We start from the raw sequence: 27686 nt of genomic DNA, 5'->3' as shown, positions 1-27686 counted from the left end.
CAGGCAGGCACGCTAGCACGGGCCAGATAGCTCAGTCCTTTGGAGACTGACTGTCTGGATACCCAAACTGCTCTTAGCTGCAGGCGACCTTAGCAAGCTTAAGTGATATCAGCTCTTAGTGATCTCTGCTTTTTTTATGGTTTCAGCTCCTTTGCTTGCTAAGGCGCCCTGGCAGGTCGTGGCTTCCTGGTCAAGCAGACGCAGAGAGAGATCAGAAGGCAGCCCCAAAGTTCCACAGTGATGGTTTATTGGGAGGTCTGTGAAGGGTTCCTGTGACAGCTCTTCTGACCAGAATGGGCTAAAGTAGCCCCTTATATAAGGCTAGAAAGGATCAGAACTTGTCCAATAGCAGGGGTTAGGGAAAAGTAACCTATGGGGTCACAGAAAGATAAGCTGGGGTCTGGAAGGCAGAAGAGAGGGGCTTCAGGCCTTTTCACAATGACTTGACATTTCCTCTCTCTAGGCCTCGGCTCTCCACGGGGCTTTAGCCAGGCCTGGGCCTGCTGCAGTGTCCCTCAGGGGTCCTCATTGGGATCACTATTGTTTCATACCTTTGTCTCTGACATAGACAAAGGGATTGAGTGCATGTTTATTGACAACACCAAGATGAGTGGTACAGTAGACAAACCTGAGAGAGGATCCCATCCAGAAGGACTTTGACAGACTTGAGAAATGGACCCACAAAAACATCATGATACTCAACAGGTTCAAACGCAAGGTCATATATCTGAGCTGAGGCAGCCTCCAGTATCAACACAGCCTGGCTGGGATGAAGGGATCACAGCAGCCCTGCCCAGAAGGACTCACAGAAGCTGGGAAATGAGACATGACCCAGCCATGTGTGCTCACAGCCCAGAAAACCAAACATGTCCTGGGCTGCATCCAAAGCAGCATGGCCAGCAGGACCAGCGAGGGGATTCTGCCCCTCTGCTCTGCTCTGCTCTGCTCTGCTCTGCTCTGCTCTGCTCTGCTCTGCTCTGCTCTGGTGAGACCCCACCTGCAGTGCTGCATCAGCTCTGGGGTCACAGGACAGGAAGGACATGAAACTGTTGGAACAAGTCCCAGAGGAGGCCACCAAGATGAGCAGAGGGCTGGAGCATTTCTCTCATGAAGGTGGGTGGAGAGACTTAGCGTTGCTCAGCCTGGGGAAGAGAAGGATCCAGGGAGACCTTATTGGGGCCTTAAATACTTAAAGGGGGCCTTTAAGAAAAATGGGCACAAACTTTATAGTAACGGTTTAAAAGAGAGTTGATTCAGAGTGGATACAAGGAAGAAATTTTTCATTATCAGGATGGTGAGACACTGGAACAGGTTGCCCAGAGAAGCTGTAGATGCCCCATCCTTGGAAAGGCTCAAGACCAGGCTGGATGAGACCCTGAGCAACCTGGTCTAGTGGTAGATGTCCCTGCCCATTACAAGCGGAGGAGCTGGATTAAAATCAACTAAACCATTCTGTGGTTTTATGAATCTGCAAAACATATAAGAATAGGTATAGTTTAATTTCAACTGAGTTTAGTATTTCAGTTTGGAAGGGTAGCAAATGATGATGTTATACAGTAAAGGCTGGATCTGCTATGAGCGAAAGGCTAGATCAGGCTGGAAGATGGCTCTGCTGAGCTAGCATTTCAGGGAGAATTAGCTGGCATTTTTGAGCCATTTTTGAGTGAAAGACCTAGTCTGCTGTAACCCATACTAATACTTATAAACTATGGAGACACCACTGCATCGAGGTTTAGACCTGAAACTAGTGTCCTGACATGTGCTGTTTCTAGTCTTTACACTTGCAGATTTTGAAGTAATAGGAGTGTATTAATCCTTTATTAATCTGAGAATAATCTTTAGGAATTATGAGCTACTCTTAGTGCTGTTTTACTGGGAGCTGTTCTAAGAATTAGAGTTAATACTGTTGCTTTTGCTGACGAGACATTGTTAACCTACAGTCTTACCTGGATCCACAGGAAATTGATGTGTTTGGTTAAACATGATGCTAGTTTGGAGAAGAACTGGAACTTGAAATTACTTCAGTTGATGAGTTAATTTTACAGAATCATTTAGGTTGGAAAGGACCTCTAAAATTATCAAGTCCAGCTGTTAACATAGCCCTGCCTTGTTCACCACTAAACCATGTCCCTAATTGTCCCATCCACGCATTTCCTAATATCCAATCTAAATCTCCCCTGGTGCAGCCTGAGTCTATTTTCTTTTATCCTGTCACTTATTACCTGGGAGAAGAAAGTGATCCCCACCTTCCTTTCAGGAAGTTTTAGAAAGTGATAACATTCCCTCTCAGCCTCCTATTCTTCAAGCTAAACAACTCTGTCTCCTTCAGTCACTCCTCATAGGACTTACTCTCCAGATACCTCACCAGCTTTGTTGCCCTTCTCTGGAAACACTTCAGCACCTCAAAGTCTTTGCTGTAGGGAGGGGCCAAAAACTGGACGAAGGACTTGGGGTGTGGCCTCACCAGTGCTGAGTGCAGAGGGAAGATGACTGCCCTGGTTCTGCTGGCCACAAGCCAGGATGCCACTGGCCTTCTTGGCCACCTGGGCACAGTGCTGGCTCATGCGGTGGGATCATGGGACAGTTTCAGTCCTACAGTGATGACTTGTGTATTGGTTTAGAGAAAAAAAAAAGGTTTTTTCTCTATAGAGAATGGCTCCAATATTCCCCTTTTGCCAATGAGAATAATGAATATTAGGGGGTGAAAGTGGAAAAAGGAAAAAAAGGGAAAACCAAAAAAGGTATTTATTAACAAAGCAAGACACCCAGAAGGCATAGAAAAAAAAAAATAATTTGAACCTTATATCCCACCCCCACCTCATTGCGTGGCCAGGAGGCAAAAATGGCAGCTGTCCTCCTTTGTCTCAGAGGAAGGGAGAGAAAAATTTCTCTCAGCAGTTGGGAACCTGCTGGATTTCTGGTATTGGTCTTCTCCTCACAGCAGGCTAAATTGGTAGATTTCATGTCATTTCTCGTGTTGGTTCAGCTTCTATGAGGTCTCAGATTCACTGCGGCCCCCCACCAGCTCCCTGAACAGACAAAAAAAAAAAACCAACAAAGCCAAAACTGTTCAAGCAAAAAATCCCCAAAACAGCGGAGAGGATTCCTGGTCCAGCCTCCAGGCTAGGGGGAAGGGAGAAAACTCCCAGCTTTTGCTTCAAGCTAGCAAAAACTAATCCAACAAAAGCAACAATGTAGCATCCTGGCCCACACCCGGCGCTCCGGAGAATGAGGGCTTGAACCAAACCGAGCAGGAGCCCAAGGCTCCCCACCCCACCCCAGGACCCATCTTGGAGCTGCAGCAGCCATTTCTGGGCATAATGCAGATGATTGGGGCATAAAGTAACATAATAAAGATGATAGATAACTTAGTAAAGAAATTGTGGTATCTTACATAGTAAGGCTCCAAACTATCCGAAGATTTTTGAAGGGAATTGTTTTGTACTCCTGATTAAGACAAATTTTGAGGACTGGATACAGCTCTATGTTAAGACTGTGTTTACACCATTCTTTTTTTTACACAGAAACACCCACACGCATAAAAGACAATAGTACTGTGGAAAGCTCTTAATGGCCTCATATATGTAATCCTTTCATATAATTTCCAGAACAACACGGGCTCAGATTTGCAGAGACTACCATTTCTGAGTCAGAGAAGGAATGGACACCAACACATAGAGCAGATATGCTCCCTTCCTTTCACATAACAGTGTGAGAAATAATAACCAGTTTTACACTCAATTTTCTAATTTCTTTGCTTACATGATGAGTTGCATGTTCATTCCCTAATACCTCAAAATCCCAGTTGACCAACTAAGCATTAATAGCACTCCTTGCCATTTAAATTTCTCAAGTAGTTGTTAAATACTTTAACATTCGACTGCCTTGCTAGAGATTGGTTTTATGATACACATAAAATATTTATTTATGTTAAAACTATAAACTGCATGACAATGAACACCATACTCAAAGCAATTGTTTTGCTCTTTAGCATCTTTTTAGAAAGATGAATGAAGAGAATGCAATATGATTAGATGTTGCAAAAACATCACAGAATAAATAAAGAAAAACTTGAAAGATAATATAACTTCTGAGCCATTTCAATAATGTCAAAATTGAAAAACAATTAAAAATCATAATTCTTCATAAAATCACTACATTCCCATTAAAAAAAGAAAGATTCCAATATGCTGCAATATATCATATTGATACCTAAACTGACAAGAACAATCCAAACCAAGAAAAAGGCCCTAAATCATATACAGAGCAGAGATTACCATCTCATGAAACGCTAGTTTTCACTGCAAAGATTAGTAACATCTGAAATAAATAAGGCCGACAATTTCACTAACAGGAATTAGCAAGCTTTTAACAGATAAAAGTATATTCTGAGTTAAATTCTTAAAGCAAGTTTGCTAGAAACAGCAGAGCTATGTAAAGAAGCATGTGAATTTCTGAATCAGTTCTGGAAGGGCCTTATAAGAGTGACGTAGTGTCCTTACTTCTTTTTACGCTTTTCACAGAAAAAAATGTTATGTAAATATATAAAAGCAGATTGTAGAAAGTAAGTTAAGACTTATTTTACTTCCCTGAGCTTTAAGTGCACCACTCCATGAGCAGGTACAATGGTCCTCAGCACAGGGACTCTTCTCAATGTAAATAAAAATAACTTTTATTAGGTCTAATCAAGGCAAAACACTCATTGCTCTGTTGTCTTTAACTCTTAGGTTGCTCAGTGTAAACTTCTTCTCATTCCAGTTCTCCCAGAGCCAACACTTGCGCTAACAGCTTTTGCCTCAACCCTTCTGGCAGAAGAATCATTGCTACAGCTATCGTTTTTAATGTTAGTATCTCTGTTCCCATTATAATCAAATAGAAATATTTATGTTATGAACTCTTACTGTCACAATTTTTTTGTATTTCTATTTGTAACATTCATACTTCATTTGTGTTTGTTCTTTTCAACAAGTTTAAATTAGGTTAATGAAGTCAGCCATCCTGGTTTTCTCTCTTCTTTCCATGCTGAAATAGTCACTTAGACTTCATAGGAGTTAAGTGACATATTTCTGCTCAGTTCAGTAGAAGGACAATTTCAATTTCCTTCCTCTTTTCCTCTTTCCCAGAAGACACATCTGATAATGGTGAAATAACCCACACAGATTATTACATTGCCTGCAAATCATTACAAGACTGTCCAGAAAAATAAGTCCTTAAAAAAATTTCTTTTCTTTTCCTTCTTGGCTGACTGCTCCCCTTGCATAGCTCCTTCTTAAAACTGTGGCTCATATTTCTCTCTTCCAGTGGCTTCTTTCAACTTTCTTTGCTTGATATGATGCTTCCACCCCCTCCTCACATGTCCTGCACATTTGTCTCTTTGTCAAGTTAATTGCTCGCTTCTTCTGCTATCACCATTACTCTATCCACATTAAGGTCATCACAGAGGTCTCCTACTGGCAAAGATAAAGTTTGCAAAACGATTGCAGTATTCTTAAGAATTCGGGCAGCATTTCAAATACCAGTACAAACATAATCTCAAGTGTCCAATTATCTTTATTTTCATGCTAAAGCAACATACCCATAGAAAACTGTGAAAATTCCTACATATACAAAGGTCCCATTCTAATAGTTCCCACTTTCTATCCCATATTTTTAAACTTTTGACTATTTTATCTCAAAAAACAAAACAAAACAAAAAAAGCATAATGGTTTTCTTTTGAATACCTCATCATAAAAGAACTCAATTTTAAAACAAAATCATACTTATCATTGTGTCATTCTCATTTTTTTTTCATTTTATTTCACTCTTGTTCTATACAGTTAAGTTTTTTTCCTAAGAAAACTAGCTTTGTCTTATCTCATAAAATACCATGTCAAATTTTTGTTTTCTATTCAACTCTATGCTTTTTTGTCACTAATTTCTTGAGTTTGCCTCCAATTAGATCTTAGCACTTTTCTCACTTCACCCATGTTTTACTTTCTTATTCTTGACTCCTTTCCTCACCATAATAATTCTAATAATTTTTGAGCTTCTGTCACCCCCTCCCTCCTACAGACTCTGCTACTCACTCAGTTTGCCCTTTAGCATTACCTACTTTTCTCCTCAGCACCACCATTGACCAAAGAGGACATTATTGCTTTCTAAATAATTTGCTCTTTTTTTTTCCTCCTGTAGCCATCTGGGTTATATTCTGGAAAGTGTAAAATGGGATGAGCTATGTTGGTGCCATGTATTGAGGAGGAAAACCAGCAAGTATGCTGTGGAGGGGAGGAGCTGAAAGACATGTGAGCATTAGTTTCCTCCTTTCCACCACATATAACATTGGGGCAGGGATGGATAAAGAGGATATATATGGAAATAAAAAGCATATGAGAGGTAGTGAGGACTTTAGTCCTATTGTGGACCAGACTTGGGTCAGACTCACTTCCAGCCACTGAAACGGTCACCTTTCAATCAAGCAGTGGAAGCAGGGGGTCTGCCAGTCTTTTACATGTGTCCCTTTTAATACCTCAGATTTTTTGAACTGCAAATGGTTCCCACCAACAGAATCTTGAAGGAAGTTTTTGGAAATTATGGTGCCGACCAGTAATTCCAATGGAGGGGATATTAAACTGTATTGAATACCTTTTTGCTGTGGAAAAAAATAGAATGGTATTAGAAAAGGCAAAACAGGAGCAATTAGGCAGAAGTCTGAAAGAGGCTTCTGCCTTGCCTTTGCCCTAAATCCTTTCATTATTTATAGGCAGGATGGGTTAATTAGAAAATGTAATTATTGTGATATTGGAGGATTTTTTGACAATGAGTAGAGATGACCATTGGAAAATATCAAGGCATCTCCACCAAATACCCTAATTCTAGTAAAACCAGGGAATTAAACAAGAGATATTTGATTTGTAGAAGGCTCTCATGTTTAATAATAACTATCTGCAAGAGTCTGCTAAGCAAAGTTAAAATACCAATTGCTGGGACAATGGAAGAAGAGCTTTGCAGCCATTCCTATAACTCATAAACTGTAAAATTTGAGGTATTAAATGAATTAGTTTCTACACATGCTAGAATATCCTCTTCCCTTGTTAGGATGAGATTTATTAATGCAAGTTAAACGCTCAAATGACTTTTTTTCTTGAAAACTCTCTATAGCTATACAATCCACAAGAAAAGTCATGAAAGGCTTGAACCTGTTTACTAATGACTCAACCTCAGAAGAGTCTGAGAATGACACCCAGGAGGCAATATTTAATGTAGTAATCCCTCTTTTATGAGATTCAAAGAAACCAGATAAAGCAAACACTATGACTCCACTTAAAAGTAGAATACAAACCAGGAGCAGACCTGGTGATGATAAAACAATGCCCAATCAAACTGGAAGCACCAGTTTGAGCCCTTTACAGAATCAGAGAATGGGTGAGGTTGGAAGGGAGCACAAGGGGACATCTGGTCCAACCTCCCTGTTGAAGTAGACTATCCTAGAGCATGTGAGACAGGAGTGTGTCCAGAGGGTTCTTGAACATTGCCAGCGAGGGAGATTCCAAAACCTTTCTTGGCAGTCTTCTATAGTGAGTGGTCAATCACAGTACAAAAGATCTTCCTCGTATTCAGATGGAACTTTCTGTGCATCAGCTCCTGCACATTGTCTCTTGTCCTGTTCCTTTGCCTTACTGAGAAGAGTCTGCCTCCATCTTCTTGGCACTTCCCCTTCAGATACTTATAGGCATTGATGAAAGAGCTGAAAGGCAGCCCTTTCAACATTTCATCATTAAAGAGTTGCACTGGTCCCTGAATCATCTTAGTCACTCTCCACTTGACCTGCTCCTGGAGCCCGTGTCTCTACTGCATTGAGTAGCTCAGAACCGGACAATCAGATGCAGCTTTGTCAGGGCAGGAGAATCAGGATTTGTAGAGAAGCAGGACCGTGCTGGCAATGCTCTTCCTAATGCACCCCAGGATAGCATTGTCTTTCTTGGCCACTGGGCACACTGTTGGCTCATGGACAGAAACTCAGAAACTCCTGCCTCATGGACAGGTTGGTATGTTGGCAGATGAAAAGTCATTTGCACCTATTGTGTTATACAATGCTTATTTTTCACAGGATATTGGCTCAAAAACCCTGCTCACTTGGAAGCAATTGGTTGAGTATTGGTGGCTGAAATATACTTTGGCAGTTCATAAAGAAAGGGGGCATTGGAAAAGGGAGTGGTGCCAGGCCAGGGGAAATCAGACAGGAAACCTAAACCTAGCTCTTCAAATCATCAAGCTCATAACCATAAATTAAGGATTCCCCTGAAAGGAACCAGGATAATCATCCTCAGCTGAGGCCCTGGTTACATTATTCCTGGGGAATGAACAGGTAATTAAAAAAAAATACATATAGAAGCACCTTATTTGATACTGAATACATGCAGAGGAAAACTTATCTTGGAACCAGTAAGTGTTGTGGGTGTGGAAGAGAGGAAAGAGAAAAGGCCTTATTTTCTACAAGTTACTATTAAAATTTAAAAAAACAGTGGGGGACACAACAATTTTTGTATAAGCCTGAATGCCCAATTCCCTTGTTGAGGAGAGATTTTTTGGGAAAATTGAATAATCAAATAATTTTCCTGGATGAGGAAATAAAAATTCAAATACCTGAAGGAAAAGCCATTGAGACAAAGATTTTTATGTTACAGGAATCCAGTGAGGTAGAAGAAATCCCAGAGGAGGTAGAGAGTGCTGTAACCCCATTGGTATGGGTAATTGAGATGCCTGGATGATCAAAGCTGCAGAGTTGTTCGATTTTGAGTGGGAGAATTCAAACCTTGGGTGGAAGGTTCAGCTAACACAGACTCTGCTATCCCAGTGCTTCAGAACAGCCCCACTATGCCTGGCAATCAGCTGGCAAAAGAAAACAGAAAGCTGGAAGAGGAAAATCTGAACAGAATTTTACTACAACATATAGATTATGTTCTGCCAGCAACCAATGAAGGAAGTCCCTCAGTGCTACTAGAAGTCTGTTAAATTTCTTACATAATCTGGATACAGGATATCAAAGAAAATGGCACAAACAAGAAAAGAAGTGATGCAGTAATATAACTTGGTTTTGTTTTGTTGCAAGGAAAAGGCAGCCAAAAAGCCTTGGGAAGCAGCCAAAAGGAAGCCATTTGTCAGACTCTGGAGCCAAGAAATGTACAAGATTTATGAGCCCTCTTAGCAGGATGCTAAAATACCAGGTTACCTTACAGGAGCAGGGAAATGTTGAACCTAAGACTGGACCTCAATACTGATCCTACCCAGGACCTAGAACTGGAGCTAGACAGTGGTGGGAGCAGCATGGTATGAAATGGAAGTTGTGCAGCTGGGTATGCAGGTAGTAGAAGTCCAGGTTTTACTTAAGAACACATCAGCACAAAAATCCGAATTAATGGCTTTACACTTAGCGCTGGCAAAGGGTAAACATATGGACTGATTAAAAAATGGTTTTGGGATAATACATGCCCATGAAGCCATATGAAAGAAAAGTGGATTGTTTCAAGAGTCTCCTAGGAAGTATTAAAAAAGCAATTAGTTAACTACTACAGAGTGTGGAAAAGCCAAAAGAAGTGACTGTAACGCACTTGTGAAGCCCATCAATTGTCGCAGTCAGTCTTGCTGCGAACTCTAGTCCAGCTCAGCCAGGGGGAGCGTGGCATAAAATAGAGGAATGGGTGCTATTAACTTGCCCAAAAATAAAAAGATCTTTAATAGCAAAATAACAAATGCAGAAACCACACAGTCTGAGGAGCAAGAGCAAAAGACGGGGAGAGTGGGGAACATAACAAGATATTGGGATATTCTGAGGGTAAGGTTCCAATCATGAACTTGAACTCGGAACGTGACCTTATGTGTGACAGGTTCTGAAACAACTGAGAACAAGAACCAGAAACATGACTTAATATAGAGTAGTTCCATTAACATATTGACTCCCATGACCACACTTCTTGCCATGACCTGACTAGTTATTTCCCTTTCAATACCCTGCTTTCCATGGCCTCAGATTACTGCCTCCTGTGTATGCTACCAAGGCAAAACCACTATTTATCCCAGCTGGCTGTGTTCTCCCAATCAACCAGTTTGGAAACTCCACAGTTAACACAGGGAATCAATTAGCTGACAAAACAGCCAAAGAGGTAGCTGAAAAATACCTAGCAAAAAGCTGAAAGACCTAGAATAAAAACCAAATTATAAAAATTAGGATGGGCTGTTGGCCCTGTCATTAAAAGTTATGAAAAATCCCAGCGGCTGATTGGTAACCTCATGTGGGCAGATAATAGTACCTCCACAATTTAAGTGTAAGATAATGGAACTAAAACATCAGGAAACACTTTGGGAAATAGAGAAATAGAAAGGAAAAGTAGAATTGCCTCAAATACCTGCTTGCATCAGTAGGAATCCTGAGGTAGAGCAGCTCATATCTGTGGCCCAGGTTCTAAGGTGGGGATGTGTTTGCAGAAATTATTCTCCCTTTCTTAATGACAGCTGGTCTTGCCTAACAAACAATGAGACTTAGAAAGAGGTAGACTGTCAGCAGGACATTGTAAAATCATTAGGACCCACAGCATAGGTAGGAAGAAATGGAATTTGGACCACACATTAACCATCAAGAGAATCAAGAGAACAGTGGACATTAGGAGTACTAATGTTCTGTCCCTTGTGGAAGGAGTCACCACTGGGAACCCAGCTGTGGGGAGAAGTTAAGCATAACAAAACTTGGAAACATCCCAATATGCAGACTATAGTGAGATGGCCTTCAGAGTCTATCTTACTCCTCAATTATCTACCCTTCGGAATAGACCAGCCATACACAACTTGACTCTACAAATGGAAACTTTAGCAAATGCAACTCACTTGGGCTTTGCTGAAATAAATGAACAGTTGCAAACCACAGCTAAAACAACCACACAAAACTGATTGGGTTTAGATCTATTGCTGTTACATGAAGTATGTGCTTGCTTGACTTTAAACAATAGTTGTGTGCACATTCCAAATGTGACTGTTTAACTGGATGATCAGATAGAAAGGATAATATTGCTGCATCTCGAAGAGAATTAAGGGCAGGATTAGAAAGTAACTGGTTAAATAACCTATTTAAAGGACTTGGGTTTCCTCTGACTGGTTGGTGGGCCTCACTTTTGCAAAGTATAATTGTGATCATATTAATAATTGTGATTATGATGCTTGCTTTGAGGTGCTGAAAAAACATGATTTGTCGTGAAACACAAGAAAATTATATGGTGTTAGTAAAAAAGCAAGGTGGGGCTTATGAAGGCTCAAGGAGAAAACAGGCTTCACAAGCCTCAAAGGGTGGGAAAGCTGCCAGAAGAAAAAATCGTTTGTACCTGGTGGGTTAATACAATGCTTATTCTTCGAAAACCACTGGCCTAGGGAACTGCACAATACTTATCCCGTAGGAAGAACAGTTGTGCCAACTTTTTACCAGTTCCCTAGGTGGCCAGGTATGACTTTGGGGTCAGGGACCATCAGGGACCACCAAAGAGACCCCCAGGACAAAAAAAGCACAGGTGCAAAGGGGAAGGAACATATATTAATGATTTTAGGGAAATGATTATCATATGTATATTTATTCTGGGAAAATAAATGAATATTGTACAAAACAGGAGCTTTTTCTGTACTCTGCTTGCACAATGTTTCAGAGGAAAGAACCCTTTGTGCCTCTGGCTGAATAAAGAATGCCCATATCTTAATGCTACAATGGTGTTAAGTAGTTTTTATTTTTACAAATTTTTTATAAAAATTGTTCAGCAGGATCCCCAGCTTCTCCTGAGAGATACTTTCCAGAAGGTCACCCCCAATCTGCAATGGTGTATAGGGTTATTTCTTCCTGTGTGCAGGACCCTGCATTTGCCTTTATTGAGTTTCAGAAGGTTCTTCTCTGGCAAACTCTCCAGCTGTCTAAGTGGAGAACTAAAGGAACTTTCCCTGCAGCAGGGATGCAAGTGAAGGGATCTTTCCCAGCAGAGAGGTATGTAAGGTCTGTAAATGGCATGAAGAGCTATAAACACCTCATCATCTTCCTGGTGTCCTGTAATATAAAAGAAGAGGTCAGCTCTGCAAAGGCACATGTGGCTCTCTACCCTTCAGATGGTTTTTGACATGTGACCACAGAGCTTATTTTTACATCTTGGCAAATGTCACAGGCAACCCATGCATTTATGCCATCAAAGGCTGATTTTGGTGAAGAATTTAAAAAGGAACTGTCTAGACCAAGGAGAGAGAGAGAATTTTGACCTGGAAGTTGTTCATTTTGACCTGGAAGTTGTTCATTTTAGCCTGCAGACCTGAATGCAGTGCCCTTTTTGATCACAGAAGCAGGGGTAGCAATGAGTTACTACACTTTTAAGTGACTCACATGTAATATGGTAAAAAGCATGGTTACCAAACAATGGATAGCTGAAACAATTGTGTTGATTATTTATCCTTTTACTAGTGGCACTTATTGTTTATTGTGTCTTAAGTGTATGCATATAAATATGGAAGCATGTAAAAACGTACTTTCTAGAACATACCCAATAATGATGATGGCTAGTATCAGTGCTAAACAATTCTCAAATTTCATTAATACAAAGAACAGTAAGAGGGGTGGTAACATAATTACAAGAGAAAAGATACAGTGGGACTTGCTGGCGTAGGGAAATTCCTTGGAATTTGAGCGAAAACAAGAGGAGATTTTTTTTGATAAAACAAATGAGGCTCAAATGGTCTCATATTCAGATTGAGAAATTTGGGTCACAAAGGGGAGAATCATGAATGATGAATGATTTAAGGAAAAGATTTTGCAGAGTGAATAACTGAGAACAACAGACAAGTAGGAAGCTGTCTGGCAGTACATAATAAATTTTACTCAAGTTAGCAAAATCAGCTAAACCTGTGTCCTTTAGATTAACTTAGCTCCTTATTGCATGAAAACCACACCTCTAAAGTTTAGGCTACCCACCTCCAGATGGAGTCCCTCACACACTGAACATGAGCAATAAATTTTAAATATATCCTACCTTTATATGAAAAAGGGGGAAAGATCATAGAATCATAAAATGGTTTGGTTTGGGAGGGACTTTAAAAAACACCTAGATTCAGTCTCCCAGTAATGGGCAAGGGTACCTCCACTAGCCAAGGTTCCTCAATGCCCCATCCAAACTGGCTTTGAACACTTCCAGGGATGGAGCATCCACAATTTTCTGGGCAGCCTATATTTCTGTCTCATCACCACCACAATAAAGAATTTCTTCTATATATCTAAGCTAAATTTCCTTTGAGTTCAATAGGCATGTAATTAGAAATTAGGTATGCTTGTACTTCTGTGTTATGAAAGTAGATATTTTCAGCCTGACTGCAGCTGGTTTCGTGGGTTCACCTCTGCACAAACATGAAAGAGACAAGTATCTCCTATGGGTCAGCTTCTTGCACAACAGACATAAGAATCTGTATTTGGGACAACACTGCCAGCGAATAGGCTGGAGGAGTTCACCAGGAAGGGACCCAGTGGGGAAGGCTGGTGACATCCCAGACCACTATGTGTCACACTCAGCAGTGAGAGCTGGGATAAGAAGGAGAAAGAGCAGGATATTAGGAGTTAAGGTGCTTGTCTTCCTAAGCAACCTATAAAAATGACAAAGCCCTGGTTTTGTAGAAATGGATAAGTGCACAGGTGCCTGTCAATTTTATTCACTGAAATACTTCCTCATTTTGCTTTGTGTGCACAACTTTTGGTTATAACTAAATTTTAACAGCTTTGATTAAATGGTTGCTATTTCGATGCCCATTTTCTCACTTTCAACCTTCTTTCTTTGTTCTCCACCTTCCTGTGACAGTGACCAAAGGAATGTGTGGCGCCCAGCTGCCCAACGGAGCAAGCCCACAACCGCTATGTAACTCCAGATTTGCCTGGTGGTTAATTCGCCGAATTACTCAATGCAGAAAAATACACAGAGCCAAATGTGCGCCAGATTCGCTGCGTAAACGAAGCTTCTTCTTTCCTTCCCTAGTGTCGCCCTGTATTTGTATCGACCGCCAGTATTAATCCGTATCTTTGGGGCAGGGTTACATGTAGCTCTGTCAGTGTAGGGTTACATGTAGCTTTACGTCTTGGGAAGCGTTAGTCCCGGCTGCCCACGGACGCCGGGGGCGGCCCGGCCGCCAGCTCCGGGCGCAGGGCCCTCACAGCGCCCGGCGCCGCGCGTGCCGCCATGGAGACGCCAACGGCCCTTCCCCCGGGCGAGCCAACCCCTCCCCCCCGCAGGCCTCGCGCCGGCCGGGCACAGCGCGCGGGGCCGGCAGGCGGCCGGAGCGCGCGGCGGGAGGGGGCGTGGTGGTGCCGCGTGCCCGCCTCGCTCCCCCCACCCCCGCTCCCGCCCCGGCGTGTTGTCTGCACGGCCGCGGCCGGGCGCTCTCGCGAGATCGGCGTTGGCGCCGTGACCTCCATGTGAGCGCGGCGGCGCTCCCCGGTAAACAGTACCCGGGCCGGGCGATGGCTTCCGGCGCATCCCCGTAGCTCTGCCCGCCGCCGGCCCGCCGGGACCCGCCGCGATCTGCGCTGCCTCGGCGGGATCGGGGAGCGCCGTGGAATCTGCTCGGCTCCCCTTCCTTCTCCCGCACCCCGCCGAGCGGGACGGGCGGCCCGGATTGCGGGCGGGAGGGTCGCGCCCGCTCCGCGGGGTTTGAAATTCCTGCCCCGTCGGGCCAAACAAAGAGAGGGGTAGCGTCCAGACCCCTCCCCGGCACCTCCCACGCCGTGGGCGCTCATCCGCGGAGCGGACCCCGTTCCCATCCCCTGCCTGTGTCTCCCATCCTTTGCCCGCGGCCGGCGGAGCGGGCGGGAGGGCGCGCACCATGTGGATCCAGGTCCGCACCATCGACGGCACGGAGACCCAGACCATCGACGACCTGAGCCGCCTCACCAAGATCGAGTGCCTGCGGGAGAAGATCGAGGAGACCTTCCGCGTGAGCCCCGACCGCCAGCGGCTCTTCTACCGGGGCAAGCAGGTGAGGCGAGAGCTCCCCTATGCAGGCGGAGCCTCGGGTGTCTCCCCTAATCCGGGGCCCGGCTCTTTGTGCGGCTCAGGGGTCCCCGTCTCCACCCATGTGCCGTTCTATGAGCTCCCGCTTTTGTTTAGTCCTGGGTCTGGGAGGAAGGGAGGACAGCGGGGAGCCCACCCTGACAGAATGCTCCAGGACCCTCGTTTTCCCCGATGTAGTAAAAACCCCAGTAAAACCCCTCACCGGGTCCTGGTGAGACCCCTTTGTGTGTTTGTTTTCCCACCTGAGCGGCGAGAGGCTCCTCCCTCCGGCTCCTGCCTTCATCCTGCTCAAGTGGCAGAGTAGCCGGAGGGATGCGGGGCGAAGGAGAGAGCGCTACCCCGCTCTCCTCCGCCCCGCCGCATCCAGGCCGGGCCGGGCGGGAAGCGGGCCGACCGCGAGCGGTTTCCAGGGAAAACGCCGTCCTGGGTCCGCACGTGGCGGGACCGGGAGAGGCGGCGTCGCGGGGTTAATTGGCTCGGGCAGAAGTTGCGATGCCACGGTGTCCACGACTTGTGAGTCCCGGCATGTCCCGGGCGGGAAAAGGGCGACTGCTGGCAGTCTAGCGAGGCGCTTCATCCCCTCCACGGAAAGCCGCTGTGGCAGGGGTGACTGGCTGGAAGTGTTCCGTGAGGTAGAACCTCCCCTCCCCTAGGGTGATGGAAAGATTTTGTTCCGAATAGGTCGCCTCGGGCTGTAACTTCGCTGATGGGTGTAACCTTTGAAGCTGCGTTGCGTAAACTACTGAAGTGTGCGCAGTGCTCGAGTAGTGAAAGTGAAGCACAGCTATTACCTGACGTGGAAGACACCGATTGTGTGGTACAGTTCAGGGAAAGTGACTCCGAAGATGCATCTTCTTACAGCAGATGAGTGTTGAAGCGTTCACCTAGCTGAGTAATGCCCAGCAGTGAGATTTTTGCCTCAAAAGAGATAAAGTGTGTATCTTTACAAACACGTTGAGAAAACTTTAAAAATAGAAATTTAACTGTTAACCAGGAGGCAAGCATTAGTAGCTAGAATTTTGAACCAATAGCAAATGACTAGATTTTTGTGTTTTGCAGATTAGTGACAGTCAGCACTTGTGAGGGCTGGTCTCTAAGGACCATAATGTACAAGTATGTGTTTTTCTGAAGGGGTCAAATCAAGGAACATGAGTCTTGGAGTTGTATAACCTGCTTAGCTTTGTTCTGTGCTAGCACACTTCTTTGGGTATAGATGTTTATGTGGGGCAAATCCGAGGTTTTTACCCCAAATTCTTTATCTGAGAAGCAGGGAAGATGAGCCTGTAATGAGTTGTGCTTTCCTGTGTAATCTGACAGTGGCCAGACCAATTAGTGTGAACATTTTAGTTAACAAATATCTTGCTTGAGAAAACGAGATAGTGAAATATAATAGCTGAAGTTGCCTACATGAGCAGCATGTGTGAGTTTGGTACTTAGTATATCTAGTTTAGGGCACGGTTGGGATCATGTTAGTGAAGAGTTAGGGAATTGGGTTTTTATAGTTTCACTCCCCATAAATGTTAATTTTCTTGTAATTACCATGATTAATTCTGAAGTTTTCTTCTTGATTATGGGTTGTTTTTCTGTTTCCATGGTGCTCATAAGAAAAAAGATCAGAAGGGTTGCTCTTGCACAAGTAAAACTGGATGTTGAGAACATGAAGCTAAAGAACTTAATTCTTTTAGGGCTGTGATAAAATAAAATACTAAAATTTATTTTAATATTAAGAATAAAAAGTTGAGTTAAATGTGAGATGAACAGAAAGGAACATACTAAGGTGAAAACTTAAACACCCCCTGAAGATTGCTGCATGTGTTGTAAAAAATATTATCTAGGTGAAATCCTTTTCTTATTTTATCTGGTTAGTGCTCAGTATGGTTAAATCTGTACAGTCTGGTAGTGAACCAAGATCCTGCTACTGAATGCTTCTTACTGTAGTCTATCTGGGAACTGGTAGAAATCCTTGGATTTTACAAGTGGTGGGAAGCCTGGCTAAGTAATGTCCTCCTAAAAATGGGAGGTATGTGAGGTTATAAGGATGTAGAAACCTAAATGAGTCATTGTTTATAGGCTGAATTTCAGCAGCATCATGTTCTTAGCTTGCAGTAGAGAGCAGTTTCAACTAAGATTTTGAGCTGGAGCCATAATTTTGCACTTTTTTAGGAGTCTCTATGTCCAGTTAATGTAGTTAATGTGCTATTCTGTAGTTTGCTGTTGTCTGATCTTCAAAGACAAAGGCAAGAACTTAAGTGGTCAGTACTTCATGTGTCTGTTTTTAAGGGTTAAAATACCCTAGAACTACTGGAGGAAACCTAGTGTTGTCATTAATGTAGTACTTCGTATTTCTGTTGTGTTGTGGTTTTTTTTCTTGTAAGTGCCAGGAATAGTACTCTGTTGAATAGGTTGGCATCTTTTACTGGCAGAAGGACCTACCATTCACATGAGACACTGAAGATTGACCAAGATAGTATTACTCTATAACATGTACAGGACATCCTGTGCTCTCTGGGGCTCCACATTTGTGCCGACCTGAATGACTCTACTAGCCACAGAAGTCAAGGCATATTCTAGATTGAGGTGGAACTTTGTCTGAAAGTTTTTTTTATTCTTAACTCTACAGTTAGCCAGAGAAGTCTACTGAACATAGAAACCTGCAGTGATGTTTCTTGCTTTCCCTCTTGTAGATGGTGGATCATTGTCTGGAAGGATTTTCCTATAGGGCCACAATTATTTCCTTATGCTGGAATAAAACTTGTTTTAACCTTGCTCCATTACAGACTATCCACATCTAATATTTTTCTGTGTTATGTGTTAACGTTGAGTAGACTTGTTCTTAGAGAAATTCAGAAAAGCAAAACAACAATCTGATTTCCAGTAGCATATTCTTTCTCCTAATTGAAAAGCATGTGAAGCTGTTCTTAAAAATAGGAAGTTCTCTGTTTATTCATGAAAGTGAAGGAGATATCTTTGTGTTTTGACCTACAAGAGCAGATTTTCTGCAGAGCCAAGTCACAGTCATTGTGGGATTTCTAGTTTCTTTCAGTTGCAATACTGGAAAATAGAGCAGTAAAAGTACATGGAAGTTTAATTTGAAAATGCAACAGAGAGCTTGAGGTTTTCTGTAATACTGTAAGGGTATTAATACCTACTTACGTCTTGCATATAACTAAACATGCACACTCTTGTATTTCAGCAATATCTACTGTTTGTGAAAGATAAGAACTAATGTATTTTGTTGGCTTCTCTCATCATCCCATCCCACCCTGTTGGAATTTGAATTTGGTGAAAATTTGTAAACAACTACTGTTAAAAAACCCCATTATCTCAGTATCTTTTCCATAGTGCTTACCAAAGTAGGGGGAAAAAGACATTGGAGCCCAAAGGCTTCTTTGCCGATATAGGTAGGAGTCAGTGACTTACAACAACTTTTGAAGTCATTAATCTTGTTGGTGAGGAAACCACTCCTAAGCTGTTTCATGAGAAACTGAAGTCAGCAGGAGGAGGTGAGAATATTGAAGCTGTTTATTTACTTGAGGTGAAAATTACTGCAAATCAGGTCTACTTCACTAGAAGAAATTCAGCTCTGCTTTTGTGCACAAAGAAGTATGGTAGTATGCATTGTGTTACTTAGCCATGCAAGTTGAATATTTAAAGTCTAGTTTGTCAAACCCACACTTTATGTCCAAGTATTTGGGTTTTGTTTTTGTAAAATTTAACTGAAACAATAGAGGAATAAGAGGAGTGGAGGAGCTTTGGCTTTGCGTGAGAACATGCTTGTGGTAAAGTAGCTTCAGTAAAACACACAGTTAAAAATCTGGCAATAGGGCATACCTTTATTATATGAGACCTCTAGCTTCTGGGTAACCTGGCCTGGCACATTAATAGTGGGTGGAATCTCATGTGAGTTGAAGCTTCCAAACTTCAGGTTTGTATACTGTATGTTGAAGTCTTATACTTACAACTTGGGTGAATTTCCCAAAAGCTTGAAAAGCAATACTTGTGAAGTTTTTCCCTCAGGAATGGGAGTGCTGAGCCTATTCATAGAACAATTGAGTTTCTTAGCACAGACTCTTCCCAGCTTTATTTTGCTTGGAAAATTGTAAATATTTTCAGCTGAAGCTGTCCAAACCCCATCTGCTTCAGGCAGAAATCTGGGGTGAGAAATCTTCAGCTGGAGCAGTTAAGTTTTTCGTTTTAGAGAAACAGTTTGAAGAAACCTTAGAAGGGAAGTAATTGCCATTCTTTCATGAAGCTGGCAACAAGTAGCCCTGTAGTGTGAGGAGAGTCATCTGGAGTCTTCAGGTCAGATATGATCAGACTGCATGCCACAATTCCCAACATAGTGAATTCATGGTGTATACTCGAAAGTTACCTGATAGTAGGTTTATTGGGCCTGTGAGCAAGTTTTTATTATATGATTGCAGAAGTTTACTGAAATTATCTTTTTGTTAAATTGTTACTGTAAAGCTACTAATGCAATTTACTGTTCTTGGATCTGGTTATCTTAATTATTTAAAGCACCTAAACAAACTGAAGGCAAAGCAAAGAAACATAGGTGAAAATGGAATACTTTATACTGTTCTGTATGTATTATTTATGTATTAGGAACCTGAAAGAGCATTATGTAGCCTCTAAGAAATTGCAGCCAACTTCATGCCATTTTATGGCATGTATATTTATTCCCAGAATCGCAGAATACACTGAGTTGGAAGGGACACACAGGTATCATTGAATCCAACTCTTCATCCTGTGCAGGACATCCCCAAAATTCACACTGCACACTTGAGTCACACATTCATGTAATTTGGTTAGGATAGTTTAGTACATGTACTTTTCAAAATTAGTCTGGAAGCTCTTGGAAAAGGAATATTTTTTTTTTTTAATAAAGAACTCTGCAAACCCTTAGATGCAGAATGCAAGGCCTACACTGACACTAGATTATGACGATTGTCCATGATAATATGTAATCAGATGTTGATATTGATAATACAGATAGTTATGAGAGGATTCTATTCTTTAAAAGCTATTAATTATATCTCTGTTCTTAATGATTTAGCTGTAAAATTATGTAAAAATGGTCATTGGGGTTTTTTTGGTGTGGTTTTTAGGTTTTTGTTGTTGATTATGGAAGCTTGAGATAATAACCAGTTCTTCATTACAGGTGTCCTCACAAGCTGCAGATAGCCATTTGCTCTCGCTGGCACCACTGTTGCTGAACTTCAATTGCCTTTGCTATAGAAGCCCATACCATCATACAGGAGGTACTTGACCCTTCTCATCTAATCAGCACAGGGATGGATGATTCTTTCCATGCTGCTGAGGATCTCTATGCAGCTATATAGTTTGACATGCTTGCCTTTTTTTTTTTTTAATGACAGTATCAAACAATATCAAAGAACATCCAGAAGACACCATGAGCTTCTATTTACTTAATTAGAAGGCTCCTTAGAATGGCAAAAGAAGAGAAACCTTGCTGCTCTAACTTACAGCTAGAAGTTAATGAGCAAATGTTCCTGTAATAGGACTTAGAGTTTCATCCAAGAAGAAGCTACCTTATGTAAATTAACTTTTTTTCTGTATCGCAGTAACAAAAGAATAAATAATCTTCAATGCATAAACTGATTTATAAAAAGTTTAACTTGGAAGAGGTGCAGACTTGAACCCTCTGAAGTCATTAGTTGGGATTAAACATAGCTGCCTTTACTGTGATTTTCTGATAATATCAAGAAGTCTTGCAGCTCTTGACTTTCTGCTGTTTTTGTGTTGGTACTAATCTTGTACACTGGAATCTATTTTGGATTGTATTTATTTCAAACCCAAAAGGTAAAATTTGTTGGTACTACCTATACACTCTGCAAATAGTTTTGTAGAAGAGGTGTAAAACCATCTCGTTATTGGAGAATGTAGGTTTTTGTTCTTAATTTTAGGTACAGAACTTCAGGAAAAGTATCAATGTCTTCTCAGAGAAAGTTAGTCTTTTTGATTGAGTATGAAGATGACTAATGTACGTTTATCATTATGTTTATACCAAGATTGATGTGTAATTGCAGACCGTATCAGCAACAAGATTCCATAATTTGTTTCTATGTTGCATGGCTTTTTATAGCATGCCAGACTTCCAGCATAATTACACTGTGGTACAGTCAAACTCTTTGGTTGTAACTGCAGTTGTAGAAAAGCCTTTTTTAGATTATGAAAGCTTCCATATTCTTCTTACTTAGGAATTATTTTCACTGTATGCTTTCTGTTGAGACTGTGGGAATCTCTCTGAGACTATGATAGCTACTTAAGATACGGTTGATTGATGGAAAATCATTTGATATTATTCAGTGTTATGACTGCCTTTTTCCTTTTGTCTAGGGCAGGTCCTTAGCTGTTGTATAACACATATAAGCAGTCAAAATGGAGCATATTCTCTGATATAAAGGCTAGTTTGTGTCACCTACTTGGGGTTTTTGGTAGCATCACATATTCAAATGTTCTCGTAGGCTGCTTTGAAATGTGCATCTTGAGGCAAAAAATTGACAGAACTGAGTCTAATTTGGACCATATTCTCCAGACAATAATAACTTCTTTGGTTACTGTGTTATGAAATATTGCAGTCTGTCTGTATTCTGTTTTGGAGGAATATGGATCTAGAGCCTGTCAGAGAACTTGGTTGTCCAGATAATTCATCTTCTCGTGTGTTTTTCAAAAGACAGAGCAAAGGCACAGCAATGATTTTATCTTTTTTTTTAAATCTTTTTAATTGATGAGTAAATTCTTCTTCTTGAAATTAGGGAATGATCTGCCATTTGCATTTATTTTTTAACAGCAAGCCATGAAATCCAAATCAGGTGAAAAAGCGGTAGTAAGTCTAACCTGGGATTTCTTTTTTTATTTCTGAGGGTGACCCATGGTATATCTTTGGTATATCTTTTCACACATGATAGAAGTTATTTCATATTTAGAAAAGTAAATCTGATTGTAGTTAGATTTTGTGTAAGATTAGTAGGTGTAGCTATTTGGTTTGTATTAGGATCTCTGCTAAAAATAAGGAGAGGAGAGTTAGGAGAACAGGAGTACCAGAGAAAGCCAGTATGAACAGTGTGTTTGTCTTGCAGAATATATATGCAAAAACCTCAGTTAAATGTGGAGAAAGTGTAGTGAAGCCCAAGCCCACACTTCAGAACTGGTCTGCTGTAGACATGTGAGCCTGTAAACCTCGTAGATGTGCAGTCTCTGCTTAAAGATGTTTGCCTTCTTATCCTCTTGATATAATGGATTGTTTGCGTTGCTCAGGACTGGAAATGCCTTGGGCATTCAACAGTTACTGATACATGTCTAAAACACTTCGCTGATGGCATCAAAACTGCCCCATGTGACAGAAGAATGTGGATGTTTTAGTAGAATGATCACCAGAAAAAATATTTTTTGACAGAGCAAACTGTATGGAACCTCTAACAAAAATTGTTAAAACTACAGTTGCTTGAGGAAAAAGTGGAACTCTTGAAGTCAGCCTATATTAAATCTGTAAAGACATTAACTTTCTTAGATGGTTGGCTACTAGATTCCCCCTTTATTTTGCTTTTGTCTCAGTTGTAGCTGAGACAGCTGTACTTCCACGTGAAACAGTGTCATTACACAGTTACTGTAAAAACCTGACTATGTGCCTACTACTCTGAGTGTGGTTAATAAATGTATTTAAATATACCAGAGTCCTTAAGCATTCTTTTGAATTGAGTTCAGGTGGAGGTACAGTTTTTTCATGTGAAATTAAAAAGACTGGTCAGGTTCTCTTTCACCTTTGAAAATGTAAGCAAACTGAGCACACTCTGAGAGTGGCTGAAGTCCATAAACTAAGGGTGCAGTGTTGAGTAATAAAGGTTATTGCATTGTTTTTCTCCTCAGCCAATCCCATTGCCCAAAATTCACTGTTACATGCTGAAAAGCTGATTTTGAGTTTTCTGTTACTAGGTGCTGGTTAGAGTTATGTTTAAATGTTTCTGTGGAATTTAATTCCAACAGCCTACTTCAGGCAGGAAAAGTTAGGTTTGTACATCAATCTTAAGATGGAAAATACATGAAATTCTGGAAGTCTACTTTGCTTGCTTCCAGTAAGTACCCAGCTGGAAATTACAGATTCTTGATTTCTTCAGACTAATACCCTCTGGATAACTTCTTACAAACTTCTAACCAAGTTTTTTACTGAACTTCAAGATCTTTGCTCTTACACTTTCCTTTTAAATTTGCCAGGTGCATATAATGTCTGTGCAGAAGAAGATTGGCGTCACTTAATTTTTCATTCTATTTTCTTAATTAAAGAGCTCATTCTGCATTATTGTGGTTTATTTCAACTGTATTGCTAGATATGGGCACATTTCTTGGAAAAGAAAGCCTCAGAAGATGCTTAAAGACATACTTTCATAGGTGATTAAAGATCTTGATTGTCAAGTGCAATGGCTGGATTAAGGTCACCCCGCTCCTGGATCATACATTAGGATATAACAATTACTATGTGCTTTCTTGGGAGGTCTCTGTACCTTCTTTAGAAGCTGTAATGAGCTGTCCTTCTGCTGGGACTTGTAGTTAGTGTGATAGTAATTGGTAAATTACTTGTCAGGCAATTTTTTTTACCCGAGTAATGCAGTATCATACCACACTCTGCATGATTATTCCTGTTCATGTAAGTGCAGTTTCTACATGCTTTTAAAGTAATTTGTGGCTTGATATTTCAGGAAAGTTCTAACAGTGATAGTAGGTAGGTATCAATTCCAGTTTTGCATTTCTGTGGCTGCTCCTGTATAGTAGTGTAAACAGAGTGCTGTATTACCTTTAAGTATTTATAAAAACCTTCTCTGGGACTGTTTTGAAATTGATAGTGTCTGTAACACATGATGATGAAAATACATTTGGAAGATGTAATCTTTTTATCAATGTATTTGTATTTAGAATAGTGATAGAGTATTAGATACAGTAAAGCTAGTTGCTCTTTAGTGTCGTTTAATTCAGAATATGTTAATGAAGCCATAAAGGCTTTTGAAGCATGCCAGTCTTTAAGAGAAATTGAAACTGAAAGTGAAATCTACTGCTAAGGGAAAAAAATCCATCTTTTTCTTATGGCAGTAGGATCAGAAGAGCTAGTAAACTTTCATAAATGAAATTGCTTGTTCAGTTATTTTTGCTCTAGGACATGTTCTAATCACCCATTGAAAAATCATAGCTGAGTTGAAGGAGACTGATTATCTGATACTTGTGTGATTACTTTTGTTTCTCATTTGCATATATAAACTTGTGATTGACAAGTGACTTTAAATGCTTATTAAGCATGTAATGTTTGTTTCTTTTCTTTTAATGTGCTGTCCAGCAAACATATTTTTAGGGAATCTTCTTAGTGTCTTTATGCAGCAGAATGGGATAAAATTATCTACTGTAATTCAAGAAAAAGCATCATAAAACCATCAGAAAAACCATCTGCTCTCCCGTGTGAAATGGATTTCTTTAAACACTGTTTTCTAACTTTGTTACTCCAAGAATTTCAGTTGTCAGTGATGAAGTAATGGCTAGGCATAGGTATACTTGCAGATTCACATATTGGTTCTTGCAAGTCAAAAAGCTTGTGATTGCTTCTGCTGGTTGAGTTTCTTTGGTACTCTGCTTTGTTTCTAGAAGCAGACACTGTTGCAGAGTATCAACTTGGTCTAAAGTTATAAAGTTGCTCATACTCAGGAACATACTTCTTGCTCATAGAGGAGCTCTTTCCCTATCATGGTAGGAGACATGTGAAGTGTGCTTATAGTAATCTTATGTCTGTTACTCTGCTTTGAGACTTAAGTGTGACCTCACTAGTCATAGAATAACCTGGTGTCATAAAATATTCCTGCAGAGAGTATAAGTGATAAAAACAGAGGGGAAAAAACAAGCCACAATCACATTGGCAGAACATAGAATCATAGAATGGTTTGGGTTCGAAAGGACTGTAAAGATCATCTTGTTCCAAATGCACTGCCGTGGGCAGGAACACCTTTCACGCACCAGATTGCTTTGGGCCCCATCCAGTCTCTCCCTGAACACTTCGAGGAATGGGGCATCCACAGATTCTCTGGGCAACCTGTTTCAGTGTCTTACCACCCTCTGTAAAGAATTTCTTCCTAATATCTAATCTGAACCAGTTCTTTTTCAGGTTTGAAGCCATTGCCTCTTGTTCTACATGCCCTTATTAAAGATTCCTTTCCATCTTGTAGGCTCCCTTTGGGAACTGGAAGTTTGCAATTAGGTGACCCTTAAGCCTTTTCTTCTCCAGGCTGAAAAAAATCTCAATTCATTTGTGGGAGAGATGCTCCATCTTCATCCCTCCAGTCATGCTTTTTGCCTCCTCTGGACTCACTCGAAGAGTTCCATGTCCTTCCTGTGCTGAGAATTCAGCCCTGCAGGTGGGGTCTCAGCAGAGCAGAGCAGAGGGGCAGAATCCCCTCCCTGGCCCTGCTGCCCACACTGCTTTGGATGCAGCCCAGGACACATTTGGCTTTCTGGGCTGTGAGTGCCCATGGCTGGGTAAGATCCAGCCTTTCAGCCACCAGCACCCAAAGCCATTCTCAGCAGGGCTGTTCTGGTCTGTTCATTCCCAGCCTATGTTCGTATCAGGGGATTGCTCTGACCCAGGTGCTGCACCTTACACTTGTACTTAATAAACCTCATGAGATTCCCATGGACACACTTCTCCAGCCTGTCCAGGTCCCTCTGGGCATCCCATCCTGTGTGCTAACAGCATCGCTCAGCCTGGTGTCATCTGCAAACTTGCCGGGAGTGCACTCAACTCTATTGTTATTAATGAAGATTAATTAAATCTTTTGAGCCATTGATCATTACCTTCTGGATGTCACCATCCAACCACTTGCTCAACCATTCAATAGTCTAATTTTTCATACATTTTTTCTGTAAATTAGATGACTTTGCAGTCATCAGTTTGTTTGGCTGACTGTTTAGTTCATGTTCATCAGAGCTGACTAGACCAAATAACAGATTATTTAGGGTTGGGGAAGGGACCTCTGGAGGTCATTTAGTCCAATCCACATCCACCAAGGCAGTGCAACTTCGAACAGGTCAGTAGGAATGTGTCCAGATGGGTTTTGAATACCTATGAAGAGGAGACTTGTCTTACTGTTGTAGAGGGATAGGTAGTTTGGGCATGGTGGTATGTGTGGGTGTTGTTAGGGAAGGCAGCTTGTTACTCAAGGCCTAGCCTTGTTAAGTCTTTGTTTCTGTGTATGTTGAATATAACCATTCTGGGACAGATTCTGTTTTTTCCCCTAGTTTTTTTTTTAAAGCTGGGCGTTCTTTTACCTTTCATGCCAATAGGGAGGACTTACTTGTGGATTAATTATATAACTTAATCTGCAATCACGACTGAAGAATAGATTGCAAAGACTAGACACAAGACATTTACCTAGATATTGTAGATAATTCAGGTTGTTCAGATTTACGTCTTTACTGAATTAACTTCAAATTTTAAACTGCCATACCCCAAAATATTTTTCTGTCAGTCTGCACAGGACCTGTCCTGAGAGAGCAGGAACAAAGGCAGGAGAGCAAAGATTTCATCTGTATGCTACTTACATACTTTTGGTCTACCAGGAGCAAATTTATCATTTTTTCTCCATTGCATTAGCTTTCAGAAGAGTTCCTTATACCGCAGGATTCTAGGAACTACACTGTAATCTCTGCCACAGCCTGTACTATCCAGTTGGACAGAAAAATGGAGAAGTTATGTGTCTCCAATAACATCCAATTTATTCATTATTTCAGAATTGGTCTCTTTTGCAGATGTACTGCTGAACTTTTTAACCATTTTGCAACCAAGAAAAATCACTTGGGAGGGCCTTATTCTTAAGTGTGGCCTGGAGTAGTGATCAGAAGCAGTAGCAATGGGCATATATCCTCCAGTGCATTTTTGCAGTATCATTATTTTTATTTGTTTTGGGTTTATTTGTACTTTGAATATAAGAATAATGCTTTAAACTTACTAACAGTGAAAATGCTTGTAGTGTGAAAAGCCCACAAATCCTGGATTGTAGTAGGACTGCAAGAACACTTCTATGCCCTTTGTGAAAGAGTTGTCAAAGTGTAGGCAGTTGTGACATGGTGGGATGGAAAAGGGTACTTAAGCACCTTCTCAGTATGAAGAAGGCCCAGACATATGAGGTGGTGTTGGTAGTCACCTGGACAATCACAGCTACTGGAGATTTCTGCTTTAAGACTTGCATTCCTTTAATAGTTACAGCATGAAAGTCTTCAGTATGGTTTTGTGTGCTGTGTGTTAAACTGATTTGAAAATGGACAGCTGAGTAAGATTCTTTCCTGTACCTGTTGATCAGACAGCTGTGTCAGCTTCAACTCAAACTAAGAATACTCCTGTTTACGGGTCCCAGCTGTGAGTACAGTAGTTATCAGCAGTAAGGAAAGTTAATTTTTTTTACAAGATTTTAAGTTCATGGAAGAAGACCTGGTTCATTGATTGACTGTCATCTTCTGTTCATAACAGTCCCCTGCCATTTAGAGTTGTTTTGAAAAAGCAGAGGGGATGGAGAAAGAAATATGGGTTCCAGTTTTGTCTATCCTGAGATCATTTGAATGTTAGAGAAAACTATTAGTGAGAAACTGGA

General features: G+C 41.2%; 1 protein-coding gene across 3 annotated transcripts in view; it reads left to right on the top strand.

Annotated features, from left to right (window-relative positions):
* The first annotated feature begins 14433 nt into the window (after positions 1-14433).
* Positions 14434-27686, top strand: part of UHRF2 (ubiquitin like with PHD and ring finger domains 2) — an 87746-nt gene continuing 74493 nt past the window's right edge. For all 3 annotated transcript variants that reach the window (XM_059836923.1, XM_059836922.1, XM_059836921.1), the window contains exon 1: positions 14434-15010. In XM_059836923.1, coding sequence (XP_059692906.1) covers positions 14858-15010 — 153 coding nt within the window. In that variant the 5' untranslated portion in view covers positions 14434-14857. The remainder of the gene's footprint in view (positions 15011-27686) is intronic.

Source organism: Haemorhous mexicanus, chromosome Z (assembly GCF_027477595.1).
Source record: "Haemorhous mexicanus isolate bHaeMex1 chromosome Z, bHaeMex1.pri, whole genome shotgun sequence".
Classification (NCBI taxonomy): domain Eukaryota; kingdom Metazoa; phylum Chordata; class Aves; order Passeriformes; family Fringillidae; genus Haemorhous; species Haemorhous mexicanus.
Note: the sequence above shows the minus strand (reverse complement) of the source record. Positions and strands in the feature narration are given on the sequence as shown.